A 15,894-nucleotide genomic window follows, 5' to 3' on the forward strand; every position below is an offset into this window, starting at 1 on the left:
CGTGAAATGCTTCGAGCAAATACGACTACTAAAAACAATAAATAACCTTGAGAAAGGAAGCATTGTGCGCTATACGATACGAAGACAGAGCCACATTTCGAGTAAAATTAATGAAACACCTCGTTTCCGGAAGAGGACATCTCTCAGGCACCAGGAAATCGTGACACGGCCCTGTCGCTATTCGTGGCTCACGTATAATTATTCGTAAACATGTACGTAAATGTTTGACAGTAGAAATAAATTTTTAGACTTGATGTTTCTACCATAATAAAGATTTAATGTTAACTCTTCAATGTATCGTATAAAGATATTCAAGTAAATATAATAAACATATTATGTATTGATTATCTTCTTATAGGCTGTAAATCTGGAAAAAATAAATAAATAAAGAGAAAAATATTGTCTTTTAAATATATTTACGAATGAATATCTTTACCTTAAATAAAATAATTATGACCTAGAATTGTTTTTTTCTTTCTTCGAGATTAATCACTAAAATATACGTATAAATTATTTTATCTTTATAATAATTATAATTACCATGGATTTAAAAATTATCTTACATCAAATATCCATGTTTTATGGAAAATATATCTATATACGTATATTTATTTTTTATTTTCAATTATAAAAAGTATTTATAACATTTAAACGCATTAACGAAGAATTTTAACGAAGAATAAGAGATGATTTGAGCTTTAAGAAATTAATCAAAAGTCATGAAATATCTTCGATAAAAAACTGTTACCTTAACTCGAATCGGAAAGGAAGAGTTCCAAGCACGTTTTCTCATTGATGCATAGTATACAGGACTACGATATTTGATACTGTTCGATCTGTGTCGACTTTTAAACTATGCTAGACGGAACAAGTGTTGGCATATTTTATCGATAACACGAATTATAAATTGATAATCGTGTAACAGAACAGATAACAATATCTATCTCTCTCTATGATCCCGATTTAAATGGCCACGAGATGCTATATCGATATTATAGCATAATTTGTTATTCAAATATTTGGAAATGTTTGATTCATATTTATTACATCGAAAATATACGGAGAGAGAGAGAAAAAAAGGATTAAATTAAAAAGATAAAATAAAGACATCGAATTATGCAAGAAATTAAATGTTTCGAATGATAAAGTTATTAGTAGATATTATGATAAATTTTTGAAAATATATTTTAAAAATCTAAATTTTAAACTAAATTTATATAATTTGTTAACTAAATATTAATAATTTTAAATAAAATGTGTAGTACAAATATTCGAATATTCAAATATTCAACAATCCAAACACAATAAATAAAACAAAAAAGAAATTTACGAATTTAATTTGTATGAATTAAAAAGAAAATCATTTAAAATTATTAAAACTTATTTTAAATATTTATAATTTTCGATTCTGATCAATGTATCGAATCTCATTGTCTCCAAATACTTGATTCATATGAAAAAACATTCTTTGCAAAGATGTATTCTTGAATAAACTGAAAAATTCAACAATATTGTTGTAAAGATACAACTTTACTTTTCGATCGGCTCCTCAAAAAGTGTATCAATTTTCGAGGTAAAAAAAAAATGATAACGGTCAACCTTGCTCGTGTTTTCCTTCTTTCATCGAGTTCATAAAAAATAATGTGGCGAAAGATGCACAAGAAGTATGATTAAATAAGAAGTTAACGATGTAAATCGTTTTGCAACTTACTCCAACTTATGATAATGATCGGACACGAGAAGGAAATAGGGGAGGAATACGTCATTTTCTCCAATAATAATATTAATCTTACGCAATGAAATATCAGTGATATGGTATGGTATGGTATGATTCGTAAGAAAACAAATTTTTCCTGAAGATCAATTTCGAAAAATATCTTATACTTTCAGTTTTGTTTGCTTGAGGAGTTGCACTATTAGGAAATTAAAAAAGAAAATCGAATTTTCAATTATATTTTTCGATAATACGAATGAGATTTTCTTCGTTTAGCAATTTTTATTTAAAAATTGAACCAAAAAAAAGTCAAATAACCAATATTTATCAAAATCTGTTATGATAAATACTAATTTTATCATAATTAAACATATATTTTATCATAAAGTTTCAAAAATGTATTTTTAAAAGAACGTGAAATCTTTTATCTTTTGATAAAAGCTAATTTTAAACTAATTTCAAAAGTATGCAATCCCTTAAGCTTGTTAAAAAGAATTTTAGGGGTAAGGAAATTTTTAAAATAGAATTGAATCCGATGCCTTTTGATACCAGCTACGTAAACGCTTTGAAAAGGAAGCGTCTACCCAGCTTCCTCTTTCGCAAAAGAGCCTTTTTTGCGTCTTTATCCCTTTACCCTATGCGGTAGAAAATACTTGATGAATTTTTCATCCTCTTCCCACCGAAAACTCATCTTTTAAATAGCCTTTAACCATGTCGCTACCTTTCAAGCCTTTCTCTTTCACAAAATCAAGAACTACATTAAAAAATAAAAAGGAAGCGCATCGATTGGTATCAATCGTCTATTTCAACTTTGTTACCATTTTAAGCGAGTTCATAATTGAAAATGGCCGATTACAATCTTTTTCACAAACAGTACGATAAACAGTATAATACTCGAACAAAACAGGAACAAAATAATATCAGATGTACTTTTGAGAAAATCCTAAGAAAATCTAACTTTCCGTGAAAAGAAGTTCTGCAACTTGGATCTATGCATATTTTCCAACAATAAGTCTTTTCTACGTACAGTCACGCATCACTGGAAATCCCTGAGAAACGACAATTAAACAATCCGTAGCGGCTGTTGAGGATCTACGAGACCGTAGCATATATTTCTCGGTGGCAGAAGCCTCGATACAAAGGAGGCAAGTCTCGACACCTGGACCTTGCCTCCTACCTAAGAGAAGGTTGGTTTCTACAAAGTGGTACGTCGCCTTTTCATTGAAAGAAAATGAAATTTCCGTGGTCCCTTCCGCCAGAAAAGGTTTAACAGCTGCCGTTTCGTGAAAGCCAGTACCAGTTGTACAGAAATGTGTATCTGGTCTGCTCTAATTGGCCATTGTCCATCCGTGTTTCGTACGATCGAGACGACAAAAATCATGAACATATGTGGCCACATGGCCTGATTTTTATTTTTTTATTTTTTTTAAAGAGTTGAACTTTGCGTTTCTGTTGAAACGATAATGCGAAAAACCAGAGATTTCGAAGTGAATTTAAGTGGAATTTGGAAAGTAGATATGAAAATTTCTAATGTAATAACTATCCTTCCTACGATAAACTTCTATGGAAAAAGTAATTTGTAAGTAATTATACGAATTTATGAAAAATGATTCGTAAAAAAATTAACTATAATTAAAATATTTGTATATGATAAATGATACCTCGATTTTTCTTTACAATATATCAATTTAAAAATCTTTCTTGCACATTCCAAATTTATCCATTTAAATTCTTTGTTGATAAAAAAATTTAATAACGTTCTAATTATTTTGCTCCAAATTTAAACCGACTATCACACTTTGCATAAGATCGTGATGACCTAATAATTATGAAGGGGAGTGTGTATTTGCATAAGAAGTAGCGAACATATCGAGATACATATCAAAATATTAATTGACTGTTACTTAATTAAAATAGCCAAGGTCTGCATTTATGTAAATTATCGCGTGACACCCTACAGTAACAGGCAATTTGACCTCATTATTGACCATCATCAAATTAAACAGAGGCTAATCAATTTAAAGAGGATACTTGCAAGGATGTTTCTCGCGAGTGAATGTTCTTATTTTGATCTTCGTGAATCTATAAATTTTGTACCCTGGGAAAAAAGGTATTGCCGTATGGCTGACAGATGGCCACAGAGAGCGAATACGCCTCTTGTAATGATAGCGATCGTGATAGCGAAGGAAAGAACAGGTGGAATTGAGGTAACTTTTCCACGAATTTGTTTCTTACATGAAAGATGAAAGAATGTTTCATCTTTCGCCAAAATTTTTACAATAAATCTTGTCAATTTCAAATCGAAACTATAAAAAATGAAAGAAATTTCTTTTATTTAAACGATTCTTTCTATTTATTGATATAAATTTATCTGATCTTTTATTTGATATCTTTCCTTCACAAGTTTGTAATTTATTTCTAAACTTTACATTATATTATTTATTAACATTTTTTAAATTGCATACATTGAATATATCTTACAAATTACAGCTTTTCCTCATTCGAAATCTTTTTCAGATTCGAAACCGAATATAAATTAATTTTATAAAGTAAAAGAAATTGCAAAAAAAAAAATCTTGCTAAACTCTTTTATAAAAGTCTTCTCATAAAGCTCATTCTACACAACTGTTATTTGTACAACTGCCATGAAACACGAAAGATTCGTTTCGATTAATTAGAATTCATTCTACATTCCTCATGAAAATAACAATCGTTAATTACACAATCGAAATAAATTTGTACAAACACGATACGAAGAAATTAAAAAACCCTTTCTCTCCACTTTCGATCCATTTGTTATGGCGGTCGTCGCATAACGAGGGAGCGGTATCAAAAACCGCAACTCTCCATCCGTTCGAATTCGAAAGTCAATTTTACAGTGGAGACCCTTTTGCATAATGCGAGCATGCGATCTGTCTGCGGCTAAATTTCGCCTCGACCCCGAAAACCAATGTTTTCGTTTGTTGTAAGAAAGTTCAATTAAAACCTGGTAGACCTGGTCAAAGATTATTATTACAGTTTTAATCATTACGTTGCAGCAAGTTTTTAAAACAGAATAAAACTCATCTGAGAAAGGAAATAATTTTGAAACAGCGATCGTCATAATTATGCAAAGGGTGTAATGTTTAAAGTGTCGACTGACAAATTATGAAATATTTTTTTAACAATTCCTAGGAAATTTTAAACGAAGATTAAAACCATCCAGTTTGTAAATATTTAAATAATACTATAAATAATCGAAATGATAAAGTTTATCGAATGATTAAAATATCAAATGGAATTCTTAAATATTTTTTACATTAATTGTTGGTAAAATCAATATATGACGATAATTTGTTAAAATTTTCACCAAGAGAAAGTAAATAAAATTGAATGAACGAGGTAATAAATATCGATAACATCTTCTTCTGAGGCGAAGCGTAGAAAACTTTTTCAAATTATCAACGATAAACATTTCTCAATAAAATGGATGAGGATGAGCAAGTTTTAAAATACCATTTATATTAAATAATGAGAAAAGTAGGATAAAAAATTATATAACCCTCGAAAGCCCGAAGTGTGAAGCACATTTATTCCTCATTCATTCAGATAGATAAAACTTAATCATCAAATTTAATATATGAAACCTGTCAAGATCTAATATAATGTGTTTATCATAATTAATATGAGTTGAAATGATTGACGTTTCTTTTATCAAGCATCCTTATTATGTTAATTTTTATTATAACATTACGATAACATTGTTCCTACTCAAAAATTTATTATTAATCGAGAAAAATATTAACAAGATTAGTAGAGATTCTTATTTAGAAACTGAACAATCTTTTGATTGTAAATTATTATTATTATTAAACTTTCGCAAAATTTTTTATAAATATAAAGAATGGATCGACCTTTCAAAGTATCCCACGAATACATTAACATTCTACATTGTACATGAATAACACTACAATTTACTTTCCATTCACCATATTTTAAATTTAAATCGATCACAATCAATACACAATCATAGAAAAATATTTCTCAAAATTTTTAAAAAATCATATTCGTCCCTATTTAAACATAATCTATCATCAACAAGCATCACACGAAACCTTAAAATCCAACAATCTAAATTATAAATGCTATTTAAAACTAACTCCTCAATAGAAACTTCACGATCAACTCTCAACAGCATGAAACTCAAGAAAGCAAAGATCTTCACAGACACGCAAAACTAAATTAACCAAAGTGATAACATCATCCTCCTAACAATGGATAAACGTTACAAATATATACTACTCAAATAAAAGATATACCAAAAACAAAATTATCACCGACACAAAGTGGTTGATAACCCAATACTTAACCGAATAGCCAAATATTCATAAATATTCGTAAATCGAATAGCTTTCAACAGTTCGTTCTGCCTGTTATTCCAGCTGATTTATCACCAACGGGACGTGGAAACGAGACAAGCATCGAGAATCAATCGCTGAAAGCGTGGTTTTCAATAGAGGCAGGTTCGGTCTATATCCTTGGCAAGAAATTTCGCGACTAAAGGTTTCGCGCAATTACCCAGTCCTGGCCGAACTTCCCAGGTAATTTGCATCTACTCGAGACTAAAAGAACATAATCACCGTAATTTATCACGGGATTCGTCGCGTGATAAACAGAACGAGTGCCGTGGCTTGAATTAGGATACCCTGTTTCGTACAGCAATGAAATTCCATAGATTTGTCTTGCGGGGTAAACCAGAATAACTGGAGGAAATTTTATAAAGATTTCGATTCGTTAAATTTTTGGATTCCTATATTTAAATAGAATTAAAGGCTTTTGATCATTTTTCTTCCTCTGAACTAATTTTTGACTGACTTTCTGCTCATTTGCACACGCCCCCTGTTATCGTGATTAATTGTTTTTTCTCTGCTGAAACGTTACGGCTTACAATATTTAGAATATTGTGACTAAAAATAATAATTAACGAGGAAAAGGAGTTTCTAAGAAGAAAAAAAAAGGAAAAAACGGAAGTTCAGGAAACGTATGCGATCATGTAATATGTATCCACATCCATATTTGTTTGATATACGTTTCGAATTATAAACTTTGTACACTTTGTTGTTGGAAAAAATCTGATCTTTTCACCTATGAATACTTCAAATTCGATAAAACGTGTAACGATAAATACAAATGCAAATTTTCTGTGAAAATTGATAAGAAAACATTGCAATTGAAACATCGTAATTAACACCTAAGACACAATATCCAAGAATATAGTTTCTTGAAATAAAATATTAACCATGTTTAAAGTGTAGTATTTGTTTTTGATGTGAATACATTTTTTTCTAAGATAAAATTTTTTTTCTCATCAATTTTTTCAATTTCTTTTTATTTATATAAGAAATATCAATAAAAAACTGTTTTTTTCTCTTTGATTCAATAATAAAATTCCAATCGATAAATGAATATTTCGTTAAATTATTCTCTTCACTTGTACTTTATTTCAAGTTCTATGAATTATAAGCGATCATTAACGCTCGAATTGTGCCAAGAATCTAATCGGCGAAATTAAAGTAACGTAGAATGTGACACGTATCAAGACCGACAAAGACTTTAGCGAGAGATTATGCGAACGAGGACACAAAGTTTCACAAAGTGTTAAGGAATCGAACTGATTCGTTTTTCTTCTTTCTTTATAATTTCGTGAAGAATGATGAAGCAAATGAAGCAAAGATGATTAATATATACAATTAATTCAGCTATAAAACGAAATTTAAAAGTATTTAAAAAGTGGTAACGAAATTTTAATTAAAAACTGCTAATTAAAAGAGTAAAAATTAGAATATTTAATAAAAAAAGAAATTGTATTTCGAATTAATTAACATAAAACGTAAATTTTTATCTTTTTTTTAAAAACATATTAATTTCTCTGATAAATTATCTCAACGAAAGTTTAAATCGATTATTTTTCAATTAAGACGAAACTTTACTTTTGAAATACAATTTCCTTCCAATCCAAAAACATATTTATACATCGAAAGAAAATCGATCGATCAAAAGATATAAAACCACTCACCGAATGATCTTCCTCCTATTGTTCGGATGAAATCTCTTCGCCATTTCCGGATCCACTTTAACCAACTCTTCGTAAAGCTCCTGGTTATCCTTTGTCATCGATCGATCCAACTCGATCTTCATCCTCTTCGTACGCGACACATCCTCGCCCAACGGGTCATCATCGTCCTTGCCGATCCTCGAGTCGTCCATCAGAACTTCCCAAAGGATGGACTCTATGTAATAGTTGGTGCCACCGACGATGATCGGGAGCTTCCTCCTCGCGAGAAGATCGTTGATCTAAATCGGCCAAATAAGAAGAGGAACGTTCGAGGGAAACTAGAAGCTTGCGTGCAATTCCAAAGGGGGGACCAATGGCGCATCAACGATTCTATCATGGTCCTTCTAACTGATAATTCCGCTTCGTTCGATTGTCGATTATTTTTACGAAGCACTTTTTATAATCCCTTTCGTTCTTCTTTTTTTTTCTAACAGCAAATGAATTTACAGAGCGCTAACGTGGTGAGGGGATATGGAGGATGTCTAATAGATGTCTAAATCTAAGAGGGCGATTCCAATGTTATAGAAATGTTCGTGAAATAGACGCTCTATCCTCTGTAAATATATATAGAGAGAGAGAGAAAATGCAGAAGCATAGCTCGAGGATATTTACAACATTGTATCAACGATTTAACACGCCGTTTATTGATTTATCACGCACGAAAGCGATCGTAATATGCTGCGGGTGATATCACAATTCGTGTGTGGAAAATAATATTTTTATCTTTCTTCCGAATTATTTTTTTCCCTTCACTCGTTTCTCGCTTTCTTTTTCGAAACGAGTGAAATTTCAATTTCAGCATTGGCCTGAATTTTTATATTTGGGCCAATATTTGGAAATATTTTTAATATATTGCTATTTTTGTATAAATATATATAAATATTTTTATTTAGAATACTAAATGCGTTAGGAAAAAAGGAGAAATTACAATAGATATGGCCTCATTCCTGAATTGTACCACTGTGTAGCTAGAGTTCAGAGGGTCTACGATATCCAGCATGTGGTGCGGCGCCTTTGCTTTTTCCTCTTTCGTTACTTTCGCGGTCACGATGTCGAGGCCTTTGTACACCTGGAAATTAACCAAAAAAACGTTTATTAGAATAGTGTGAATGGTTATTTTTCTAGCAGAGGAAAAAAATATTAAAGATTCATCGTGATTGTGTGTCACCCCGTTCAAGAGTGTTGAATTTTAAGACTTTTTTATTAAATTTAAAAATATAAAAGAATATTACTTTTCTTAATTATATTTAATCAACATTTTAATATTAGGTATCAAATATTACTTTCAAATATTACTATTTTGCATGTTGAACATTTTCATATTTAAATTTTCCATATATGTAAATAATTTTACAAAAATAGTCTATTTATCAATATATTTCAAAATTAATCTCATAAGATATTTCAAATTTCTCCAAAGAATATCATTGAACATTGAAGATCGTCTCTCATATTTGGAACTTGAAACTTGGAAATGAAACACTGAAAGCTGAATAATTAAACGTCAAATTCCATATTACGCAAAATTAACACTTCGAAACACACTGGAAATTTCTCGAATTCTCCGATATCATTAATCGTATCTCGAAGCTCGATGTCTCTCGTTTCTGGAACTCGAGGAAGATAAGTGAAACGTAGAAAGCCGGATCAGGAAATGTCAAATCCCGTGTCACTCCGGTTATCAAACGTTACCAAACACGGTCAGGTCACTTCATCCTTTCCACTGATAACTGTCACGAGACTGGTGGACTGGTGAACGGAGGAAGTGGACCAAAGGAAATTGCGAGAGGCGGATAACTCGAGGATTATTTCTTATCTTCGGTGTATTATCGATTTCGAAAGAGTTTCGACGTCACTCGGCTTGGAGGAGAAAAAGAGATCGAGAAGAGATCGAGCGATAATTGAAAACACTGTTTCTTTTCATTTTATGCGCTCGGATAAGGTGATGACAGTGATGACTCTTTTTTCGTACGTGCATATACGTTTTGGATGGCGCGTTTACTATGTATCGAGTTGAAAGATTAAGAAAATTGACGGAAATGGAATTTAATTTGAAATTTAATTAACTGGAAAGAAAAGTAGAAGAGTATGATTCGAATTCGATTGGAGGATTGAAGTACGAGGATTTCATTTATTAAGGAAAAAAGAAATCAAAATTTATTCGATAATAATTTCAGATTAAAGTTGAACACATTTTTAAATATTTAGAATGATTCTTTGAATAAATTAATTTATAATTATTCGAAGATAAATTAAACATGATGATGCATGATTTCAATAATCTTTTAAAATCATTTATTTTAATAAATTCCAATCCTGTCTCAAGATAACAAAATATATTTGTATATTTATATATCTTCTCGTTTTTTATTAAAAATAACTTTTTAACTTCAGAATATCAGTCAAATCGCTAATACCATCTGATCATACAAAGATATCTATCAAAAGTAGCATCCAATTATGCACGAATAACAAAAAACAGAAATCTTTCATAAAGTTGCAATTTTCCCTCTTTTTCCACGTTATATTTGTAATTTTAATCCCCGGTTCACAATCGTGAACATATAAAATACGATACCATAAAATCGCTAATTAACATCACCAAAAACACCTTTTCGCCAAAATTAAGGCATTTTTCGTCCCGATGATGATTGACCAACTCGTGGAACAACTTGTCCAGCTTTCTCCGATTACAGGTGTGCAGGAAATAAAAATGAAAAGGAGGTTTTTCGTTTTGGAGGAAGTACACGAGACGTAATCATAGTCTACTCGCACTATTTATTTCTTTATTCAAAGTTGGATAAGAAAGTGGTTACTAATCAGCGTTCCTTGAGAAACCTGTTATGAATGTTCTCAGAAAATGCTTAGCTTTAGGATTTTCCATGATTCTTGCAAGATGCGTATTTATATTTTTATTTGTCCACATTGTATATATTTGGTACAGATACAGATATAGATAACCTGTGCAGTGAGAAAAAAGAGGGATGAAAAGAAATTTAACTTAAGCTCGAGGAAATTTCTTCAAATCCAAAATCCAAAATCGACAATCCCTCGCAGATGATGTGAATATCATCGTTGCAAAAAGCAAAAACTCTATACTTTATAGTCGCCATGTTCCGTTAAGTTACACTATCGCTAACCGAGCAAACAGGTTTTCGATGTTACGGTTTGAGCCTGCCTGGCCAACTTGAATGACCACGTCTTCAACCTTCATTAGCCTTTTTTTTTCTTATCAACGTCTTATTGGGCCGAATCTCACTTTGGAATACCGTGTTTCGTTTCGAGATTGAGGGAAACGTGAGAAAAAAGGAAAACAATTTTTCGTTTACTTTACGCGATGACAACTACATAAATCATATTTATTGTTGGCAATAAATTAATAGGTAATGATCACGCGTAATACATGAAATATAATAAAATGTTTCAAGATTGAAAGTAAATAGATAGGTATTATGTAATAAAGTTTCTACGACGATATAAAAGTCATTAATTTTGCTAATTCTACTTGTACTGAATAATTGCAAAAATAAAAGACCGTAAATAAATCTATTATTTTTCAAGGATTTCTAACGTTAGACCTATTGTTTTTATCGAGTCAATTTTATTTGGACGATAAGAATAAATAGGCGAATTTTTTTCTTATCAACATCTTATTGGACCGAATCTCACTTTGGAATACCATTTGAATTTTCGAAACGGGAAATTTTTCATTGTGTAAACTTCAATATCACGTTAAAAAACTTTAAATTTCGCGATGAAATAATTTATTACAAACCTGTTACGAATAAAAAAAGATTTAATAACTCGTTCGACAAGATAAAAAAAGAAAAAATCGGAAAAAATGATTTTCCTCGAGTCGAAGGAAAGAAACGAAGTATTTTTCAGAGATTCTTAGCAATATCAGATTGGATGATAGATAGATGATTTAGTATTCAAAAAAAGAACCGATTGATGAGTACACGAGCAAATGTTCCTGCCGGAAGTTTGTTTATACTTATGTGCTGCTTCGTCGGAAAGCGTAATGATAAAACAAACGGAAAAAGAAAGTAGAGGAGGCCGAGCAACACGTGGACGAAGGTATCAGGCACGGTTCAAGGAGAGAAATCGAGCAACGACCCTTTTATTAACGGAATTAGTATCTGCTCCATACTAATCAATATTGTATCTCGAATCATGTCTCGAATCATTCTTTCCTCTTCGTATATTAATAAGATACGCGTTATGCTTGTTGATAATTTTCTTTGCGAGTTTATTACATTTTTATTCAACTTATTCTCTTCGATTTCATTTCTTCCGTTGTTAAGGTTATTAATTATTACTTGTATAACAAGTTGTTCGAACTGACGTTGATCGAGGCGAAGTTTATTTAAAATTTTCGAGATTTTGTAATATTTTTGTAATATTTTTAAAAATGATAATTTTCAACTAGATTCCAAAAATTTTTATCGGATCGCATCGATGATGAACGAAAAATGAATGATGTTTCGCATTGGTACCGATCCCGACAGGGGTTTGTTTCGATCAATTGTTTACTCGTTATATAATAAATTTTTTCTTTGAAAAAGGAATACTTGAGTATAAATTGAATTTATTAGAAGAGTTAAATATTACGTAAGGGTTTAATGTTCTTGTATGTTAATTATTTATATTTCTTAATTTAAATGCCATATAATTAGCTAACTTTTTCGAATTCAAGTTTTGCGTTTATATTAGTGTACCACTTTGTTTCAAGAATTTATTTTGTTACTGGTTAAGAGATAAAGGTACGCTATTCAACTTGCTAATTTAGAAACACCATTAATGATGTTGACGTATCCAAATTTGGTATCGTACATCAATGGTCTAAATGAAAAAGCAACATTGAATTTTAATATTGTTGTTTACGATACGAATTTATATTACTTCACGTATAAACAAAATATTTCCACGAGTTTTTTTCATTCCCATCCTTAATAAAATAATTAATTAACTTTTTACATATTGAAGGTTGATGGAAACTTTCCAAACTAATGTATATATATAATATATATTATACAAACAAATTCCACGTATTAACGCATAAAATCTTAACTCTTTGCGCTCTCAAACACTTTCTCGAAATACATCTGCTATAAACATGATAAACTTTTCCATAAAGATAGGTAAAAGTAAAAATAAAATTCGAATAAAATGAGAGATAATAGAGATCGTATTTACTTATCGCAATATATTAATTTTTCCCAGTGTGAATCGTAAAATTGCACGAAACAAATTAAAAAGAATAATAGCAGCTCCTCTGTGTGGAAAAGGATTAACACCGAGGAGAGGAGCGGAATCTAAGAGGCGAGAGGCAACAACCGATGTTGAGGATCAACATGGAAATGATCGACCAATTAGGAGAGAAACCGAGAAATCTACGATACTACAACACCGGTTTGAAGTCGAAGAAGGAAGTTGGCGCATGATTTATCGATACAACTTCGAAGGCGAGGGAGACAGACCTCCCAGAGGTATCTAGTCCGCAATTATTCGAGTTGCCAGCGAATCGCCAATTACGGTTGATGCGTAATCGATGCTATCGCGCGCCATCTATATGGATGCCTCGAAATATCGCCATCTGTAATTCGGTTGAACTCGATGCAATTATGATGAGTTACGAGAGAAATCCGGGAAATAAGGGATTTCTGAGGATTGTTTGATCCATCGATGGATAGAAATTTCATAGAGGATTTGGTATAATCGTGCTTCGATTATTTTTGAGTAAAAGAGTGATAAAAAATTGTACAATGAGAGGTAGGATCTTTAAAATTACTGATGACTACAATATGTTTTTAAACGCGATGTGGAGAATTGATGCATTACGAAAGTAATTAAATATATTATATCTACGTATAATTATCTTTCTGTCTGAATAAATGATCTTGTAATTGTAAATAAAAGAAAAGAAGGATATTTATAATTAATCAATTTGATTATGAGTAAGTAATTTTCCAGCAAATTAACTTGGATTTTATTATTCGATTGTTTTCAGTTTTGACGTAAAAATAAGAGAAGGATATATATATATTTAAAATTAGAATCTTGAAATTATTTTATACAATAAGTAATATATAATATTGAAAAATAATATCCAGGAAAGATGATGATTTTTAAGGAATGTAAATAAATATTCATTGAGGAAAGAAACATTTTCAATTTCTTAATTAAAATTTTTTGTTTAAAATTTAAGGAGAAAACTTCTCCAGACAATATTCTTCCTTAATAGTTTAAAGACACTTAAGGAGATTCGAAAGTGTCTTTTTCGCGAGAAAGACCAAAGTAAGTGTATAATAATTTCCACCTAACATTTTCACCAGGCCCAGCCCGTGCACGAAATTACGACAGAAAACTTGGTGAACGCAAATTCCACTTTCACTCCAGGACCACAAGTGAGGTAATTGAACACTGTGATACCTTTTTTCCTGCGCGATAATGGAATGAATTTTATATCGCGATAAACGATTTGGCTATTGAACGTTATTCACGGAACAAACATTGCTTTCGGTTAAGATAAGTTACACTCGGAAACGAGGATCAAAATTCTGAGTGTACAATAAAAATAAATATCGTATCGATACTCGCTCCTTTCCTTCAATTTACACTCGATTTCTATATCTTCATTAGTGTCGTAAAGAATCCCTCGATATTATTCATTTTTACACTTAAAATTTTATCTTGCATTTTATTGCAACGTGGTATTCTGAGATATACCTTAAATTTATTCTTGTATTCAATAATAATTCGTTATTATATTTTCAATTGTGTAAATAAGATAATTAAATTTGTTGCCAATATTTCCTAATCTATAAACTAAATATATCCTAAAGTTGAAAATAAAATTTAATTCAATATTTATGAAAAATATTTCAATGAAAATTTCTATTCATGGATAGACACAGATTTAATCTTTATCTCTTAAGTTTCATTAAATCGTGTCTTTAATTAATTTTAATTGGGTCGATGATCAAGTGAAGAAAAATAAAAATAATAATGAAAGACAAAGCTTTTGTTTAAGGAAAAAAAAAAAAAATAAAATAAAATAAAAAGTCGAATGATCGATCGTGAAGAAAAAAAATGCACAACTGTTACATATATATTTCGAAAGAATCGAAATATACGCTTCTGAAAGTTTATAATACGGGGGTAGATTATTATTCATGAGCACTACATCCGGATCGTGCACATTATATTCACTAATTTACATTATCTCTCGAAGACACTCGCGTCAATAGAAACTCTTAATGTAAATCGTTGATTCGAAAAGGGGAAAAAACTCGCTTGCTTCAAATTTCAATACCTTGCATCATGAGTGGCAACCACGTTTTAATAATACTTTTGGTTTACAAGTTCCCTTTCTTATTGAAATGAAGCGAAGAAAGAGAGCTTGACAATATTTAAGTAATCAATTTTTAAACAAAGAATTATTTTATATAAAATTTTATAAAACTTTTTATAAAATTATTTATCTTCATGAGATATTGCATAATATTGTAACATCTGCATGCCAGATGTACTATTGCAATTTTCCTATGATTTCATACTTATTTATATGATATTCTATCATATAATGCATATAATTTTGAAGAAAAATTTTAAGTTTTAATTTCGATTCCAAGTTTTAAAACTTCATTACGCTTCAACTTATTAAACTTGAAGATTCAAAAGTCAAAGATCAAAGTTTCCAAACTTAAATTTAAAAATTCCATTCATCCAATTCGTTCAATTCCAAATATCAAATTTCAAAAAACTTCAAAAGTTCAAAGTTCAAATTCTAAAATTCTAACTTCAAAATTGTTCAGAATTCAAATCTTAAAATCCCAAATTTTAAATTCTAAAACTTCAAAATTCAAAGATTCGAGGATCAAAGTTCAAGGATCAAGGGTTCAAATTTCAAATGTCAAACATCAATCCTAATCCTAAAAAATAAAATATTCCAATTCCTTCGTCAATAAATCAAAATCGCGACCAATTATACGAATCTTTCCCAATGGCCACACACTTCTTGATAACCTTTCGAGCAACCGACACTCGAAAATGCAAAGAAAAAAAAAAAATAAACTTCCCGTTC

The 15,894-nt window shown here is 30.4% G+C and overlaps 1 protein-coding gene across 1 annotated transcript in view; it reads right to left on the reverse strand.

The window, feature by feature from the left end:
- LOC102674946 (tRNA dimethylallyltransferase) overlaps positions 1-15,894 on the reverse strand; it is a 120,490-nt gene that overhangs the window by 75,838 nt on the left and 28,758 nt on the right. Inside the window, exons 2-3 of the mRNA XM_006607989.2 lie at positions 8,737-8,877; positions 7,770-8,047 (exon numbers count right to left, since the gene is read on the reverse strand). Coding sequence (XP_006608052.1) covers positions 7,770-8,047; positions 8,737-8,877 — 419 coding nt within the window. The remainder of the gene's footprint in view (positions 1-7,769; positions 8,048-8,736; positions 8,878-15,894) is intronic.

The sequence above is a fragment of the Apis dorsata genome, unplaced genomic scaffold (genome assembly GCF_000469605.1).
Source record: "Apis dorsata unplaced genomic scaffold, Apis dorsata 1.3 scaffold_27, whole genome shotgun sequence".
NCBI lineage: Eukaryota > Metazoa > Arthropoda > Insecta > Hymenoptera > Apidae > Apis > Apis dorsata.